General features: G+C 41.5%; 2 protein-coding genes across 4 annotated transcripts in view; one reads left to right on the top strand and one right to left on the bottom strand.

The window, feature by feature from the left end:
• The window catches only part of TEP1 (telomerase associated protein 1), a 41,667-nt gene extending 39,395 nt beyond the window's left edge, over positions 1–2,272 (top strand). Inside the window, exons 50-55 of one of the 2 annotated variants that reach the window (XM_024761300.1) lie at positions 18–161; positions 309–405; positions 1,139–1,244; positions 1,351–1,556; positions 1,686–1,790; positions 2,040–2,272. In XM_024761300.1, coding sequence (XP_024617068.1) covers positions 18–161; positions 309–405; positions 1,139–1,244; positions 1,351–1,556; positions 1,686–1,790; positions 2,040–2,162 — 781 coding nt within the window. In that variant the 3' untranslated portion in view covers positions 2,163–2,272. Of the gene's footprint in view, positions 1–17; positions 162–308; positions 406–1,138; positions 1,245–1,350; positions 1,557–1,685; positions 1,791–2,039 lie in introns of those variants that run through there. The other variant, XM_024761301.1, reaches the window with a different exon arrangement.
• An 8,587-nt stretch (positions 2,273–10,859) lies between these two features.
• Positions 10,860–18,726, bottom strand: part of PARP2 (poly(ADP-ribose) polymerase 2) — a 13,617-nt gene continuing 5,750 nt past the window's right edge. For both annotated transcript variants that reach the window (XM_024761339.1, XM_024761340.1), the window contains exons 5-16: positions 16,398–16,494; positions 15,906–15,981; positions 15,192–15,294; positions 14,420–14,582; positions 14,031–14,169; positions 12,916–12,979; positions 12,700–12,834; positions 12,317–12,444; positions 12,056–12,155; positions 11,618–11,716; positions 11,250–11,374; positions 10,860–11,129 (exon numbers count right to left, since the gene is read on the bottom strand). In XM_024761339.1, the coding sequence (XP_024617107.1) occupies positions 10,970–11,129; positions 11,250–11,374; positions 11,618–11,716; positions 12,056–12,155; positions 12,317–12,444; positions 12,700–12,834; positions 12,916–12,979; positions 14,031–14,169; positions 14,420–14,582; positions 15,192–15,294; positions 15,906–15,981; positions 16,398–16,494 (1,389 nt within the window). In that variant the 3' untranslated portion in view covers positions 10,860–10,969. The remainder of the gene's footprint in view (positions 11,130–11,249; positions 11,375–11,617; positions 11,717–12,055; positions 12,156–12,316; positions 12,445–12,699; positions 12,835–12,915; positions 12,980–14,030; positions 14,170–14,419; positions 14,583–15,191; positions 15,295–15,905; positions 15,982–16,397; positions 16,495–18,726) is intronic.

The following is an 18,726-nucleotide window of genomic DNA, read 5'->3' as shown; positions in this document are numbered from 1 at the left end:
CCCTTTTTGCGCTATAGTCTTCACCTGAACCGAGTTCTGCAGGAGGACTTAGGGTTCCTGACAGGTGTAAGTCTGGTCCCTGACGGTCACTCCCTCATCTTGGCCAAAGCAGATTTGCAATTACTGCACATGAAGCCAGGTGATGAGCCCTCTGTAATCTGGTAAGATCCAAAATGTTTTCTCTTGGGCTGGAGAAAAGAGGAAAAGTGGGTTAGTGGCTACCCTGAGTTTGGGTCTAACTAGAACAAACATTGGGGTCTTACAGAGAGGTGTTCCTGGGCTTAGCCTCTTTCTTTCTTATCAACCAGGAGAAGCTATTCAGAAGATCCTATAATGTTGTCCACCCACCAGGACTATGGTGTGTTTGTCCTGCAGTCAATGAACCTCAGAGTTCTTTCTTTCTCAGTAAGTTCTGTCTGGGTGTGTGTTAAAACAAACATTTGTCCAGGACCAATGTTTTAAAGCCTTGGGGCCATGATGGAGGATAAGAGGAAGGAAGGGCAAAGCAGTTGGTTCCAAATCCCCTTCTCTTCCTTCAACTATAGCTCTACTTAAGAGCATTTTATATCGGGTTTCCCTATAAGATTTCATTGATACTAAAAAGGATTCTAGTGTTTAAAAGAATCATGGGAAACGATAAACCTAGTTGTTTTCATTGCATTTTCTTCATATCTGTCTTGTCTTGCCACTGTGAGTATTAGCAGTGTCTTGAACAGTACAGATATATATCATAGACATTATGTTGGGCGAAAGAAGCCAGACACAAAAAACTACATATTACATGATTTCACCTAAATGAAGTTCAAGAACAAGCAAAAGTAATGTATAGTGACAGAAGTCAGAATATTGTTAGCTCTGGGGGTGGTGATACTCTGGTATTGACTGGGAAGGGGCATGAAGGCGACTTTCCAGGGTGATGGAAATGTTCTACATCTTGATCTGGGCAAGGATTACATGGATGTATACACGTGTAAAATTTTATCAAGATGTCCATTTAAGATTTGTGTATCAGTACTTTCCTGTACCTAGGATACGATTTTGAAAAATCTTGACCAGCCCACAGCAGAAAAGAGTTGCTTTGTCTGGGCAGCAGTAAGTGATACAAGTAGGCTAATCAAAATGATCTATCCTTTCACAGAGCCAAAAGGAATTAGGAGAGTTTTCAGAGTGCCCAGAATTTGATCTGAGCTTAGAGAATCCTAATAAGACCCTCATATCGGTAACTCAGGCCAAACCTGAATCTGGTGAGTGGTGATGGGAGGGCCCAAGGAATCCAGAGGTGGCCTAGGGGAGGATGGTGGATCCTTCAAAGTCTAAGACCTGGCTCAAACTCTGCCCTTGAAATGGCAGAGTCCTCATTTTTGTGTGCCAGCTCTGATGGGACGCTGTGGAACCTAGCTAGATGCAATGTTGAAGGAGAATGGACCACAGATAATATCTGGCAGGAAAAAGTAGAAATGCCTGAAACCCGAACTCCAGAGACAGATGCGTGTGTATGTGCTGACACGTATACCTGTCCAGCAGTCCCACAGCTAAAGACACGGCAGCGTAGAAAGGTGAGTTTGAGGGAAAGGTCACAGACATTGGGGAGGAGGCTCTAGGTCTGACCCAGCAGACTTCTCTGCTTCCTTGTCTGAGGCGGGTCCACTGAGAACTCACCACACCTCTTCCTCTCCCTCCCTAAGATTCACACAGGCTCTGTCACAGCCCTCCACGTGCTGCCTGAGTTGCTGGTGACAGCTTCAAAGGACAGAGATGTTAAACTGTGGGAGAGACCCAGTATGCAGCTCGTAAGTGTGTGTGTGTGTGTGTGTGTGTGTGTGTGTGTGTGTGTGTGTGTGTGTGTAAGGAGGGCTAAAGGGATGTCATAGAGCAAACTTGGGGTAAGAAAGGGCAAAAGATCAAGACTGTGTTCTTCTGTCCTTCTTGCAGTAATGTGCAACTAACCTGTTTCTAAACAAAAGTCATTGGTGTGAGACAAATAAGTAAGGAGGCCCTAGGCTTGTAGCCCACATCTCCCGTTTTTGTTCCCATTGTAGCTGGGCCTGTTCCGATGTGAAGGGGCAGTGAGCTGCCTGGAACCTTGGCTGGGTCCTAACTCTGCCCTGCAGCTCGCAGTGGGAGACACACAGGGCAATGTATACTTTCTGTCCTGGGAATGAAGATCACTGCTCAGGGCAAAGAGACCGCTTGAGCTAGAGATGCAAAGCCTGAAGACACCAGTGGCTACGTTCTTGATACAATTATATAAATAAAAGGTGGGAAAATCTCACATGCAGTGCTGCCTGTGTTCTTAATGTGGATTTGGACCAAGAGGGAAGAATATGAATGTTCTTATGTCTCTTTTCTGATTTAACATTAATCCTTACCAGAACTGCAAGAAAGTGAACCAGATCTTTAGTATTCTTTGAAATTATGCTTTAGAATTCTTGTGTCATTTTCTGGCCCCAGGACCGTAAGGTATAACTCCTACCAGGAGGAGGAATGAAAGTGATGTTGACCAGCACTTAGTTTGAACAGAAATCTGAAGACCTCTCACTTGTTCAAGGAAGAGGAAGAGAAGGAAGAATGAGTCACTTGGGCCCTGGTTCAGGGTATTTGGAAAGAACTGGGATAGAACCAGGACAACGCTAGGTTCCTGTCACAGAAGCAGCCCCATCTACTCAGAGCCAACTGCCCAGGTGAGAGGTGAGAAGCCAGGGCTCTGAGAGCAGAACGTGTCTTCTGGCTTTCACAGCCTCTGACAGGGCAAGCGGCAGCCACTTGACTTGGAAGCATTAGTCAGTATAGTAATTTGCATTCTTGAAGGAGATCACAAAAGGGTATCTCTCTCAAATTGAAGTTCATAAAGATAAAATGAGTTGAAAGGTGGAACAATGCCTACACATGGACTTGCTGTGGACTGTGACCCTCTTAAGTAAACTGTGACCCTCTTATTTTCCTATAAGTCTGTTTTATGGGAGAGGAAGTTCCCTGAGGCCCTTTCTTTCTAAGGGTTAAGGAAGGGTTAAGGGTCTTTGGTGTCCAAGAAGTCAAGGACTTGTGTATGATAAGCCAGAGCTATTACAGGATTTTATCCTGGGTTGGTAGGGTTCTCTTAGAGACATATCACTGTACTCTGGTCTAGAGTTTTCTGGATTTAGGGAGTTGAGGGGTACTCAGTTTCATTCTTACTTTGCCCTGATTCCAGATTTTATGTGGAGAAATCACCTGAAGGACTTTATCTTATTTCTACCAATGCCTCATATTCTCTCTCAGCCTGAGGGTAAAGACATAAGGAATGCCATCAGCTGATAAGTTTTAATCATAGGTCATGCTTCTATCTTTTCTCCCATGCCTCATGCAGGGCTCTAAATATACCTTCTAGACTACCTGCTCTACATGAACCTTGTGACTAGAAGTCTAAGTTAAGGTAATTTGAAATTTATGATTCATACTACTACCCAGAAATGCTACAGAGAACCATGGCACAGCATCATCCTGGAAGTCACTGGTTTCAATCTTTTGCCTTTTGTTCCCCTGAAAGCATGGGCCAAGGAAGGAGGAAGCCCTAGATGTCTGTCTTCCATGCTCTAAAAATTCTACAAAGGCACCCCAGCTGAGGATGGAGGAGTAGGGCTGGAGAAAGTAAAGCATACCTTGCTCAGTAGACTCAGCTCTGTTTACCAGGTCCACCTGAAGGGTGTGATCTTTCTTGGAGATATAATTGCTATGAGTGAAGAACAGGTTCTAGGTAACAGTAAATATGTCCCCAAGGGAGTTGAAGGGAAAATCAGTTTAGGTTTTACGTTAAATATTTTCTGAGTTCTTATCATTAAACAATTTCAGTGTCTCCCAGTGCCTGGATGAGTTCAATTATAGTCACTGGATTATAGGATCATAGGACATTGGAACAGTCTTCTTCAACCCACAGAAGCACCTTTCTCATGTGTCAGTTTTTAACATCTGTTTTTACACATCTGTGCAGTTTGGGTTTTTTTCTTTGTTTGTTTTGGCCATGCCGTGCGGCTTGCAGGATCTCAGTTCCCTGACCAGGGAATGAACCTGGGCCACAGCAGTGAGAGCCCAGAATCCTAACCACTCGGCCATTGGGGAACTCTCACCACAATTTGTTTTTGAAATCTAGAACATATCTATTCAAAGCTTGGTTTGTGGGCTTCCCTGGTGGCGCAGTGGTTGAGAGTCCGCCTGCCGATGCAGGGGACACGGGTTCGTGCCCCAGTCCGGGAAGATCCCACATGCCGCGGAGCGGCTGGGCCCGTGAGCCATGGCCGCTGAGCCTGCGCGTCCAGAGCCTGTGCTCTGCAATGGGAGAGGCCACGACACAAAAACAAAGTTTGGTTTGTGGACCAGTGCTGTTCCACAAATTCTTGATGGTTCATTTTCCTGGTACTTCATTTTTATTATATTTTATGAAAGTGTTGTTCCATGACAGGTCAGAAATTTGTTTTAACAAGACTGCTTCCCTTTCCCCATCTGTAAAATAGGCATAATAATATTGCCTATTTTTTAGGGATGTTGTGAGGATTAAATGAGTTAAAACATGTGAAACACTTAGAACAGTAGTTGACACTTACATGGTAAATGTTCAGGAAGTGCTTGACTGTTCTTTTCCTTATCCACTAGTGCAAGTATCACCTTGTTATTCTTTCTCAAAAATATCTTGGTTATTGGTATATATTTAATCAGTCAGATGAAATATGGACTCAATTTTTCATTTAAAAAATATATATATGGGGAACTGATAAAATTTTTAAAAAAGAAAAAAACCCCACTTGTTGGCTCTAAATCTACCTGGAAATAAAACACATCACTTCCACTCATATTTTATATATGTGAGCAAAGCAAGTCACACGGCTCTGCCTATTGTCAAAGGGGAGGGAAGTGTCATCCTACCATGTATCTGGAAGAACTAGGAACCAGATACACAGTTATACCCTCAAAGAACCTGTGTTGATGCTTTTCCAGTAGAATGGCTCTTAGTCCTTTTTTTAAAAAGATCAGTTAAGATTTACACAGAATATTCCCACATACCCTTCTTCACCCAGCTTCCTCTAGTGTTAACATCTTACATAACCAAAAAATTAACATTGATACAACATTATTAACTACATATGTGATTCGATTTCCTCAGTTTTTCCACTAATATCTTCATTTTGTTCCAGGTTCAATCCAGAATACCACATTGCATTTAGTCATTATGGCACCTTAGTCTAATCCTTCAACTGTGACCCTGTCTCAGACTTTCCATAGTCTTGACATTCTTGGAGATTTCTGGTCAGGTGTTTTGTAGAATATCCCTCAGTTTGGCTTTGTCTGCTGTCTTCTCATGAACAGACTGAAATTATGAATTTAAAGGAAGAATACAAGAGATGATGTGCCCTTCTTCTTACATCATATCAAAAGCAATGATATCAACATGACTTACTACTAGTGGTGTTAACCTTGATCACTTGTAAGGTTGACGCGATGTTTGCTAGGTTTTTCTTACTGTACCTTCTCCATATTGTTTGTTAGAAGCAAGTCATTAAGTCTAGCTCACACTCAAGGGGAAGGGGATTAAGCCTCTAAGAGGGAGATATATCAAAGAATTTGTGGTAATCACCACAAAATCAATAAATTTTGAGGTAAGTTTTTTTAGACTGTGCAAATATTCTATTTTCACTGACTTTTTAATATTCATGCATCAATCTTGCCTGAGCAATTATGACTGTGATTTTCTAATGATGATTTTCTATTTCCCTCAGCCCTTCTATATTAATTGAAATTCTAAAGGGAATGTTTATCCCCTCTTCCCCACTTATTTATATATTGAGTCATTCACATATCAGTATGGACTCATGAATATCTATTTTACTGTTTGGGAGCCTGTTGCATTTTATTACTTAAACTTCATAGTATGTATATTTCAATGCAACTTTTTTGGCCACTATTTATAAAGGAAAAATATATATCACAAAAATTCAGTATAGTATTTTTAATTGAGATATAATTCATTTTCACCTTTTTTTTTTTTTTTTTCTGGCTACACTGCACAGCATGCGGGATCTTAGTTCCCTGACCAGGGATCAAACCCGTTCCCCCTTCCCCGGAGCCTTAAGCACTGGACTAGTGGTGTTAGGGGAGTCCTGTTTTTCACCCTATAATTCAGTGGTTTTTAGTATATTCCAACACTGCAACTATCACCATTAATTCCAGAACATTTTTATTACCTCCAAAGAAACATTGTACCGAATCACCCCCCTCTCACCCCTTCCTCCAGCCACTGGCAATTGCTAATCTACTTTTCATCTCTATGGATTTGCCTATTCAAGACATTTTATATAAATGGAATCATACAATATGTGGCCTTTTGTGTGGCTTTCACTTAGCATGTTTTCAAGGTTTATCCATTTTGTAGCATGTATCAATACTTTATTCCATTTTATAATAATAATACAATATAACAATAAATAATACAATAATATTCCATTGTATAGATATACCATATTGTGTTCATCCATTCATCAATTGATAGAAATTCTGGTTGTTTCCACTTTTTGGCTATTATTATGTTGCTATCAACAGTCAACGTACAAGTATTTGTGTAAACATTTCTTTTCAATTCTCTTTACATACCTAAGATCAGGATTAGTAGGTCACATGGTAACTATATGTTTTAACTATTTGAGGAACTGCCAAACTATTCTCCAAAGAAGCTGAGCCATTTTACATTCTCACCAGTAACATGAGAGGTTTCTAATTCGTCCACATTTTCACCACTACTTGTTATTTTTGGTCTTTTTAATGGCAGCCCTGCTAGTGTTTGTCAAGTGGTATCTTGTGATTTTGATTTGTTTCTTTAATATTTAATGATGTTGAACATCTTTTCATGTGCTTATTATTGGACATTTGTATTTCTTTGGAGAAATTTCTATTCAGATTCTTTGGTTGGTTTTTAACTGGGTTATTTATCTTTTTGTAAATAATTATTTATTTTTTTGGCTGCGTTGGGTCTTTGTTGCTGCGCGTGGGCTTTCTCTAGTTGTGGCGAGCGGGGGCTACTCTTCGTTGCAGTACACGGGCTTCTCATTGTGGTGGCTTCTTGTTGCTTAGCACAGGCTCTAGGCACACGGGCTTCAGTAGTTGTGGTACATTGGCTCAGTAGTTGTGGCTCGTGGGCTCTAGAGTGCAGGCTCAGTACTTGTGGCGCACAGGCTTAGTTGCTCCGCAGCATGTGGGATCTTCCCGGACCGGGGCTCAAACCCATGTCCTGTGCATTGGCAGGTGGATTCTTAACCACTGCGCCATCAGGGAAGCCCCTATTTATCTTTTTATTGTTGAATTGTAAGAGTTCTTTATATATTCTGGATACTGGATCCTCATCATGTTATGATTTGCAAATATTTTCTCCCATTCTATAGGTTGTCTTTTCACTTTCTTGATAGTGTCCTTTTTTTTTCTTCCCCTAGTATATCTGTTTATTTATAATTAATTAATTATTTTTTTGGCTGCATTGGGTCTTCGTTGTGGCACGTGGAGTATTTTGTTGCATCACATGGCCTCTTTGTTTCAGCGCATGGGCTTCCAGTTGTGGTGTGCAGGTTTTCTCTCTCTAGTTGTGGCACACTGGTTCCAGAGTGCGTGGGCTCTGTAGTTTGCAGCACGTGGGCTCTCCAGTTGAGGAGCATGGGCTCAGTAGTTGTGGCACGTGGGCTTAGTTGCCCTGCAGCCTGTAGGATCTTAGTTCCCCGACCAAGGTTCGAACCCGTGTCCCCTGCATTGGAAGGTGGATTCTTTACCACTGGACCACCAGGGAAGTCCTGATAGTGTCCTTTGATTAACAAAAGTTTCAAATTTTGATGAACACTATTATTTTCTTTGGTTGATTGTGCTGTCGGTGTCATAGCTCAGAAACTATTGCCTAATCCAAGGTCACAAGATTTCCATGTGTTTGCTAAAAGTTTTATAGTTTTAGCTCTTACATTTAAGTCTTTGACACACTTTGAGTTAATTTTTGCATATAGTGTGAGGTAGTATTCCAAATTGATTACTTTGCATGTGGCTATCCAAGTTGTCTTGATACCATTTATTGAAAAAACTATTCTTTCCCCCTTTTAGTAGTCCTGGCATCCTCGTTGAAAATCAGTTGACCATAGATACATGTATTTATTTCACAACTCTCCAATTTTATTGATCTATATATCATCTTTATGCCAGTACCACACTTTCTTGATTACTACAGCTTTGTAGTAAGTTTTGAAATCAGAAAGTGTGAGTCCTCCAACTTTTTCAAGATTGTTTTGGCTATTCAAGATCACTTTGCAATCTCATATGAATTTTAGGTTTGTCCTGTTCACTTGTGCAAAAAAGCTATTGGAATTTTGACCAGAATTGCGCTGAATCTGTAGATCACTTTGGGGAGTATTGCCATCTTAGATATATTAAATTTTCCAATCCATGAACACAGTGTACTTCCACCTATTTGGGTCTTCTTAAATTTCTTTCAATAATGTATTGTCATTTTCAGTGTACAAGTTTTGTGATTTAAATCTACTCCTAATTTTTTTGATGCTATTATAAAGGGATTTTGATTTCCTTTTCAGACTATTCATTGCTAGTGTATAGAAATACAACTGATTTTTGTATATTGATCTTGTATCCCACAACCTTGTTGAACTTATTATCTCTAATTTCCTTTTGTATGTATTGTTTAGGGCTTTATATACATATTAGATCATGTAATCTAATATGTATGTATTAGATCATGTAATCTAATATATATATTAGATCATGTAATCTAATCTATATATATATATTACATCATGTAATCTAATCTATATATATATATTACATCATGTAATCTAATCTATATATATATTAGATCACGTAATCTGCCAATATAGTTTTTCCTCTTCCTTTTCAATATGGATGCCTTTTCCCCTCTATTCCTTATCTAATTACTGTGCCCAGAATCCAGTACAATGCTGAATGGAAGTGGTGAGAGCAGATATCCTGGTCTTGTTCCTGATCTTTGGGGAAAAACTTTCAGTCTTCTTGCGGTTTTTCATAGACATCCTTTATTAGGTTGAAGAAGGTCCTTTCCATTCTTAGTTTGTTGAATGTTTATCGTGAAAGGGTGTTGAATTTTGCCAATTGCTTTTTCTGCATCTAATGAGATGGTCATGTGACTTTTGCCCTACATTTGGCAAAAGTCACAACCATCAATTTTGGTTGATTTTCGTATGTTGAACCAACCTTGCATTTCTGCAATAAATCTCATTTGGTCATGCTGTATAATCCTTTTTTATGGTTTGCTGGTTTAGGCTTGATAGTATTTTATTTTTGTATCTACATTCTTTTTTTTTGCTGAGCTGGGTCTTCATTGCAGCATGTGGGCTCTTCATTGTGGGCTTCTCTCTCTAGTTGCAGCATGCGGGCTTCTCTAGTTGTGGCGCACGAGCTCCAGAGTGCACGGGCTCAGTAGTTGCGGCGTCCAGGCTCTCTAGTTGCGGCACGCAGGTTTAGTTGCCCCGCAGCATGCGGGATCTTAGTTCCTCACCCAGGGATCGAACCCATGTCCCCTGCATTGGAAGGTGGATTCTTGACTAGTCGATCACCAGGGAAGTCCCTGTATCTACATTCTTTTTTTTTTTTTTAATAAATGTATTTATTTTTGGCTGTGTTGGGCCTTCATTGCTGCACGCGGGCTTTCTCTAGTTGTGGCGAGCAGGGGCTGCTCTTCGTTGTAGTGCGCAGGCTTCTCATGGCAGTGGCTTCTTGTTGCGAAGCATGGGCTCTAGGCGCGTGGGCTTCAGTAGTTGCGGCACACGGGCTCAGCAGTTGTGGCTCACGGGCTTAGTTGCCCTGCAGCATATGGGATCTTCCTGGATCAGGGCTTGAACCTGTGACTCCTGCATTGGCAGGTGGATTATTAACCACTGCACCTGTATCTATATTCTTACAGGATACTGGTCTATAATTTTCTTGTGATATCTTTGTCTGGGTTTAGTTTTATACTGCCTTATAAATGAGTTGGGAAGTATTCCCTTCTCTTACATTTTTTTGAAGTGTATAGTCTAGTTTTAACAGCAGCATACTATTTCAATGAGAGAATATATTTAACTAGTTCCTTATTTATGGGTTTTTTTGCATATAACAATTCTGCAGTGACATCATCTATGTAAACATGTACATCTGTAATTTTTAGGTCAAAGGGTGTGTACATTTAAAATTTTTGATAGATATTGGTAATCTGGTCTCTAAAAAGTTACAAACTATTGTTTTCATTTAAATAACCTTCATTGTTACTAAGGAAGTATGTTGTATGTGTGTGTTTATCTGTGTTGCATGTGTTTACAAATAGTCAAGAAGTCTCTGGATCTGTTTTAGACTTTAGTACTTCTTAGATGGAGTGGGGTACATTAAATCATTCTCCTTCTCTCCCTTCCTCCCTGAGATATATTTAGGCTTAGTGACAGTCCTCCAAGTGCTACCCAAAATTTTGGACATCTGCTGAGACCTAGGATGCTAAGTGGTGGGAGACCTGGTCTGCAGGTGGTAAACAGGGGAAAAAGGCAAGTGAGAAGATTTGTATGGGAAACAATTCAGTCTTTGCTGCCTCTACCCTTCCTATAATACTACCCAACAAACTCCAGTTTGCAGAAAAACTATATTAAATGGAGAAAAACATTAACCTCCATTAGTCTCCCTCAATGCCCAGAGGCTATTCTGCTGTGAAAGAACAGAACAGGATCCTGAGTAACCTTCAGCTAGCTGTGGCATATGCAGAGAAGCTGTATTTTCTGTCCTGGAAATAAAGATACACTAACATCAGAAGAAATATGTGCTTGCAGAAGTAAAGCCCAAAGAAGCCAGTGGAAGATTTGTACTGTCTTTATTATAGAAAATATGAGAAAATCGAAAGTACAACGTTGCCTGTTTTCTTGCTTGAAGATCATATTTTCTCTGGTTTGTTTAATATCAACATTCACCACAGCTGCAGGAAATTAAACCGAACCTTTAGAAGGTATCGCATACGGACCTGGTTGGGGTTATAGACAATAAATTCGTTGTAGTTGAGGGTATAACCCTCTGGATTCAGAACTCCTGTGTCACTTGCTGGTCCTAAGGGCACTGTACTCTCATTCCTGCCAAATGGAAGAATGTGTGTCAACATCTGCCTCTGGTTCAGGAGTTTGAACAGAGAAAGTAGAGAGGCTTATCTGGCCAAAAGGAGTTTTCTGACCCTCCAGGTTCTGAGTACTCACAAGGTGATGGCGCACGTAGGACTGGGAGCCATCTTGCCTAGCCCCTTGGTGCTGTGTTTGCCCTGAAGTAATCCTTCTGCCTCGGGATTGGCTCCTAGTAGCTCATTACACTGACCTAGAGCTACCTGCAAAGAAAAGGATCTTTAAATGACCACATCCTACTGAAATGAATGGCTCTAAAGCCAAACAGAAAACTCCATCAGTACTTTCTTCTCCTACTCCAGCAGAATCGAATCCAGTGGAAATTGCACTTGGCTTCCCTCTCAGGTTCTCCCAGGTGAACCTCTTGGTTCTGTGGCTGAACTTTTCTCTTTGGAAAAATAGGAACTAATAATAAACTAGAAATCACGGATGTGTTCCTGCCTTACCTCTGACAGGAGCAGCAGTCCAGTATCCTTTAGGCGAGTGGCAAAGCAGTAATTGGCACTCTTGGAAGACATGTCAGCAAAGTAGATTCCTTTTCCAAACTGAAACATATAAATAAAAAAAAAAACAAGGTCAACTGCCTAACCCATTGTGTTAGAAGGGAGGCTCATACCACTGACCCTGTGTTCTATTATCTTAAATACAATATAGACCCTTCTCCATTTCCCCTCACAATTCTGTTCCAAGAGAAGGCAGAAGCATCAATAAATCTCTGCTTTCTGGGGAGAAAGGAGGGATATCCTTAGGAATTTAAGAAAGGAAGGTCAGTCAATGCCAGGCCACCACCTAATCTAGGAAAAAAAAGAAAGGAGAGGGGAAAGGACTGAGAAAATTGTATTCTTCTCCCTTGTACCTACCTCCAGGGTTCAGTTTCTACTCACCATGTAACCTGTGATGGGAGCCTCAGGTGGGGCGATTCGAAGCCCGTGGCTCAGGATTCCCACCCAGTTACTCAGCCTGGAACCATGCCACAGCAGCATCCTACGGAAAAGCCAATATTGTACTCTCTCTTGCTCTCCTGCAAACATAGGCCATAAGCGTAAAAAAACACCAACAGCTGTCTCTGCTATCCTTCTCTATAAGTTCCGTAACTGCGCTTCAGGCAAGGGAATGTCTTCCCAAACCCAAAGCTAAATGGAGACCTGTTATGAAGGTCCTCTCTGAAGGCTTCTTTCTCACCCTCCTTCTCTACTTCAAAAACATCCAGCAAGGTCATGGTATAGTCACTGTGTGTGGGAGCATGCGTAGACTGTAGGTACTGGGAAATCACCTGTGAAGAAGAATGAAAGAAATGGCTGATGCAGACTCTATAAGAGACCATGGTGAGCTGAAGAACCTCAGGGCTTCTGGTGTAAATTGGCCCAAATGGTCTCACAAGGGCAGCTAGAAAGAGCCCTACCTTCCCAATTCCTAGTAAATAGAAGTTCTGCCCTGAAGTTTTCTCTTAACCAGAAGTAGTCAGAGAACAGGGGGATGGGGAAGCGTGGATCATTTATTTTGTTATGAAAATGATCATTTTTCTTACTTTGAACTCATAACTCTCATGGTCTAAAGGGTGCAAAGCACAATGTAGTTTTCTATAGTGTTGGTCCAGTGGGTGTTCTGGGCTTTGCAGTTCTGTCCTCACCAGTTTAATGGCAATTTCAATGTCTCCCAAAGCCTGACAAGATGAGACAGAAAATCAGTGTGGGAGGAACCTGGGGCAAGAGATGTAATACTTCCCAATGCACATATATCTCACCTCTAGTAGCTGTACTTTGTCTGACAGCTCTTTCTCTGTCCGGATTAATGGAGGGGTACGGAGTCTAGGACAGAGATATAACCAATAATTAGTTCTCTGATGTGTGGCCAAAAGACACATGACTAAAAATAACAGACTAAAGATAGGTCCTTTAGAAAACAGGTATAAGAAACTGGGGTTTTCCATTTGATAGAGATCTGTAAGAGATTTTAACTTCCAAATATATAAAGAGATATTATGCATATACTCTGAGTAGGATAAAATGAACGAACTATATAGATTTTGACATTTGGGACTAGAGTTAAAATTCCTTTTTATGGGAACTTTTTAAAAATAAGATGGGGCTTCCCTGGTGGCGAAATGGTTGGGCCCCCCCCTGCCAATGCAGGGGACGCGGGTTCGTGCTCCTGTCTGGGAAGATCCCACATGCCGCGGAGTGGCTGGGCCCGTGAGCCATGGCCGCTGAGCCTGCGCATCCGGAGCCTGCGCTCCGCAACAGGAGAGGCCACAACAGTGAGAGGCCCGCGTACCGAAAAAAATAAATAAATAAAAATTAAAAAAATAAAATAAAAATAAGATGTATTGACATCAATAAGGAATAGTTTGGATGAAGTCCTATCTAGAGGCAGAAATATACCTATTGACCACTTGGGGTTATTTCTAGGTCACAGGCTTCTATAAAGCAATAGAGGAATAAAAATAAAGGAAGCACCAGAATGCAGAATCAACAAAGATAAAATATATTTTATATACTTAATATCCTTTGAGTTCACAGAAATGGTGTTAGTGTGTTACTGTCACCTTAAAGAATAGGAAACAGGGTGATATGCCTGAAGGTGTTTCACATGTTGGTTGGATAGCTAGACCCCACTCTCTCTTGAGTTAGTAACTTCCACTTTGTCAGAGAATATGGTTGTAATCAATCAGGCCAGGAGATCACATCCCATACTCATAAGCTGATTAAATAGGCTATCTATAAATCATTTTCGCTCTACAGTTATTCAAGATGATCATTTCCTTAGAAATGAAAAATTAAAAGATTATAGTTGCTGCTGAGTGATGTAGGGGATATGGCTGGGCAGAAGACCAAAATGAAGTAACAGCACAGGCCTTACCCAAAGTCATGTGGTATTCTGGTGTAGAATTCATTGCATGCTTCCACGAGAGCTCGTCCATGCTGGCCAGCCCGAATACAATCCTCAATCTTCTTAAGAGACTGGTAACCTGCCTTGATTTGTGCCACTGTCAGCTTCCCTGCAGACCCAGCCAGAGATCAGACTCCACAACTAGGGTCCCAAGCCTGTAAACTGTATTTGTGTCCCTGCCCAACAAAGACTCTCACCTTTCAACTTTGTTCTTCCTCCCCCCACGCAACCTCTCACCCCAAATCTGTCTTTCTTTGTTCAGTAATATCAGCAAGCTTTAAATCATGATGGTGATAAAATATCCTGGTAAAGGAACTAGAATATGAAGTGAGAATGTAGGATTGAATCTGAAGTCCTACCAAGTGGGGCTTTCTTGGTATCATATTTCATTTCTACCATCATCTCTTCCATGGCCTGGACATTACAGATCAACTTCATCAGCTCCTGTACACGAAGATCTAGCTGTGACTCTGGTTTCAAGCGGGATTTGAGAGATTCACCTTTATTTGTTTCCTCTTCACTCTACAGCAAAAAAAAAAAAAGTCATAAAATCTGAAAGGATCTATTTTATGCTCCCTGCAAGGACTGGCTCTACAATATTCCTGCCAGGTCAACATCGGCCTCTGCTTGAACACAGGCCCATTCCATTATTAACCTAGTTGTACTCAGTGTGACTTCCACCTTCTAGTCCTACCTCTGCTTCCCATAGTTAAACACTCAGAGTAAGTCTAAAAGGCCCTCCAGATATGATGTCATTAAGTATGTAAAGAAGCTATTGTATCTCAAATCTTCTCACCTTAAAAAGACTGGTTTTCCATTTTTCAGATATGTGACAGTTTTCAGGACAGATCCTTTTAGCATCCTGGTTATAACTCAGCATTCAAAATTAAATTTTTTTTTAAACTGTGGTATATAACTAGAAGTGAAGGCAACTTTAAATGTAGTTTTATCCGTTTGACTATTTATTACTCCTCTCTTGATTCATAATATTAAACTTCTGGAAACAGGACCTAAGATTTTATAAGAACCTTAGTACATAACAGAGACTAGGACCTCATCTAAGTCACTCTGCTAGACTTCACCCTGGTTAAGAGGAAACAGTTCTTCCCTAAACATATAGTCAGAGTTTACCTGAGTATTGGTTGTATAGTCCATTTGTAGCATATCATATTTTCCAGGCACCTTCTCAAACTTCTCACGATCCTCCCAATTATTTTTTGTTTTGTCAAGGAATCTGTAAAGTTCAAGGTGGTGAGAAAATCTTACAAACAAGGGTCTACTACTAGGGATGGGCTTACAATTATTTCCTAAGAACATCTTCAAACTTTTTATTTCCTGCGACATCAATTTTCCATAAATCTGGATTCTGAATTAGGACCCTGAATGGACAGAAAAGCTCTAGAGACAAAGGGAACCAAAAAAATGGGAAAAGAGGACACTTGAGCTTCCCAAAGGCCCCAAACATCACAAAAGTCATTGAGATTTAAGACAAAAGATCCCTATCCAATCCTTTTCTCTGAAAGAAACATTCCCAGAGACTCCAGGAAGTTTTTCATATCATAGTAAAATACTTTTTCAAACTGTAGCTGAATAGTCTCATCTCATTTTCCCCAAATTTCCTAAATTGTTGGTCATGTGCTGAATATATTAGCTTCTTCTCTTTTTAGTCAATTTCACGGTTCCAGGTGATTTAATCACTTAACTAAGGATGCAATCTGGTGTTCTGATCATACAGTGTCACAGTTAAAAGACATTATCATTTAGGCCAAATCACACTTACTATAAAATTCTTAAGAGATATCCAAGAAGAAGGATATTTTTTTGGACTCATTTCTTAGCACTCACTTCTTTTGAAAGATTTCCTTGGCCTTGTTGAGGTCCCCAGAACAAGCCGCCAAGCTGTGCTGCCCCATTTTTCCAACTGCAAAGTAAATGCCACATGTAAGATGGTTCTCTGCCCCCCAACCCAAGAACAGTTCTCTGATAGCAACAAGCCAGCTCTCTAAGGTTTCTCCACTTAGCATCTGACAAATGGGCAGGAAGGGAAGAAGGAAAAGGTGGAAGGGCTTAGGGAACTGATCCTGTTGCCTCTGAAGAGCACGAGCAGCCCAGCTGCAGGAGAGTTCTCGGCCTCAACAGGCTGCTAGTAGTCTTTCCGATGAGAACTTGCAAATGGGGATGCTGGCCACTCCCCAATTTCAAGCAGCACAGTTTGATTCCTAAGCCTCTGACAGGTTATAGAAACTCTACTTCACCAATTTAAACCCAGAGGATCCTTTGGCTACTCAGTTGCTTTTGGCTTTCTGAATTCATAAAATCCACAATAAAAGTCATTACCTCGGCCCCATCTCATCCAAACACTGAAGTTCCTCTGTGCATCATCTTCTAACAGCTGGATCAGATAATACTTGTTGTTGTTGAACTGGAGACTGGTCTACGATGATAGAAATATGAACATAAAAGGACAGAAGTTTGCAAATGGAAGCTACATAAACTAATGATTCTTCCTTGGTCAGAGGTACCAGTAATTGCCATGAGGAAAGGACAGCAAGGGACAAGAAAATCAGGTTCATGTAAGAGTAAGGATATAAGTAAGGAGGAAAAGGGTTTCTATATTAAACTTTTTGAGTTCCTAGGAATTAAAGGCTGGATGCTTCCTAAAACCTCTACCCAACCTCAAATATCATCACTTCCCTCCATAGATGTTTCCGAGGCCATATGTATTTTCCAGCTCCCAATCCATTCCCAATAATTATTTTCCAAGTGAAAACAATTTTGATGCCCCAAAGATCTGTAACTATTATGCTTGTTTGTTTAGACAACTTATTCTTCAATAGTTCCACTTACAGCTCTGGTTTGTCAGCTGCAGCAATCTGACAATGAGCTGAGAGCAGGATGTTAGGAGGGGAGGGAGGACAGGCAGAAACCACTGCCACATCTGCCCCGTACCTAACGTGACCTGAGCTGGAGACATTCAGAGAAAATGTGACTAGTATCTAAAAAGCGGTATCCTGTGAGTAACTTACTCTGAGTGAAGAGACTGAGCAGTCCATGATAAGGAACAGCAGCTTGTGCTGTAAGGCCAAGCCCTGGTCATCAAGGCAGTCTTCTTTGTTAAGTGTGTTTCCTGTCCCTACCTCCTGTCTGCTCACATTATAAAGTCGCAGACGGTAGAACAAAAAGGGGCCTTAGGATCTTTTCTATCTGCTCATGATATTTTAACTGAAAAAAGTGGTAATAAAAGAATACTAGGTAGCTGTTAAAAGTACATATGATAGATCAATCAATTCAAATATGAAGACATATTCAGGAAATACATTAACCAGGCATGTGTAGTACCTATACAAAACAACAAAAATAAACAAAGAGAAAAAAGATTAAAAAGAAAAAAACTGGATATCAGCATCATGGTGGAGAAAAGATGCTCCCTTCATCTCTCCCCTTCAATCTACAACCAGTAAAAAAATCCACAACTCAACAAAGGTGCCTCTGTCTTACACTCCAGGGTGCCAGAGAATTCCACACATCTGTACATCTAAAGGTGGGTGGACTGGGACACATAGAGGAGGTGGAACCAGGGCAACAGTGGAGGCGGTGCCTGCGATTCCATGCCCCCAGAGAACCTGGCAGCAGCAGGTGAGGCGGTGCACAGGACTCTGGCATCCTGGCTGCAGTGGTGCTGGCAGCCACAGGTAACTGGGCAGCAGTGACAGGGGAGCCATGGAGGGCCCGTGACTCTGGCCCCTGCACCTTCACCCTCAGTGGCAGCTCCCGGCTGAACACAACAATACCAGACAACTCAGAGGCACTGGCGACCCAGCTCCCCACGCCTTTTCCTGTGACTTAGGAGATTCCAGACGAACGGAGGCTCCTGCCATCCTGGTGCCCCAGGTAGTGACGCCAGTGACAGCAGCAGCAGCAAAGCACCAATGACCTTGGAGGCACAACAGTGATAAGGAGGGCACCGGGTGACCCCTGACAGAGGTGGTGGAGGGTGGAAAGTGCTATCAAATGTAACTAGAGGCAGGTCCGATGAGAAACCAAAAACTTGTGTTACAGCGCCACCTACTGGAAAACAAAAGAAAGGCCTGTAATTTCTAACCTGTTGAATCCTCAGAATCAAGATTTTAAAAAAAGCTTTACCTAAAGAAGAGCGCGGTGTTTGCTACTTCAGACGTACTAGCAGAGGAACAACTCATCAAACACCACGAAGAACCACAATTACAGTGTATCATGAAAAGAAAATGACAATTTTCCAGAAACCAAACTTAAAGTCACAGAATATAATATTGTGTATTCTCTGATAGAGAATACAAAATAACTGTCATGAAGAAGCTCAATGAGCTAAAAGAAAACTCAGAAAGGCAGTTCAATGAGCTCAGGAATAAAATTAATGAACAGAAGGAATACTTTTCTGACGAGATTAAAACTATAAAAGAACCAAGCAGAAAGAAATAATAGCTGAGGGCTTCCCTGGTGGCGCAGTGGTTGAGAGTCCGCCTGCCGACGCAGGGGACGCGGGTTCGTGCCCCGGTCCGGGAAGATCCCACATGCCGCGGAGAGGCGGGGCCCGTGAGCCCTGGCCGCTGAGCCTGCGCGTCCGGAGCCTGTGCTCCGCAACGGGAGAGGCCACAGCAGTGAGAGGCCCGCGTACCGCAAAAAATAA

Source organism: Neophocaena asiaeorientalis, unplaced genomic scaffold (genome assembly GCF_003031525.2).
Source record: "Neophocaena asiaeorientalis asiaeorientalis breed wild unplaced genomic scaffold, Neophocaena_asiaeorientalis_V1.1 scaffold95, whole genome shotgun sequence".
Lineage (NCBI taxonomy): Eukaryota > Metazoa > Chordata > Mammalia > Artiodactyla > Phocoenidae > Neophocaena > Neophocaena asiaeorientalis.
This window is presented reverse-complemented; position numbering and strand designations above follow the sequence as displayed.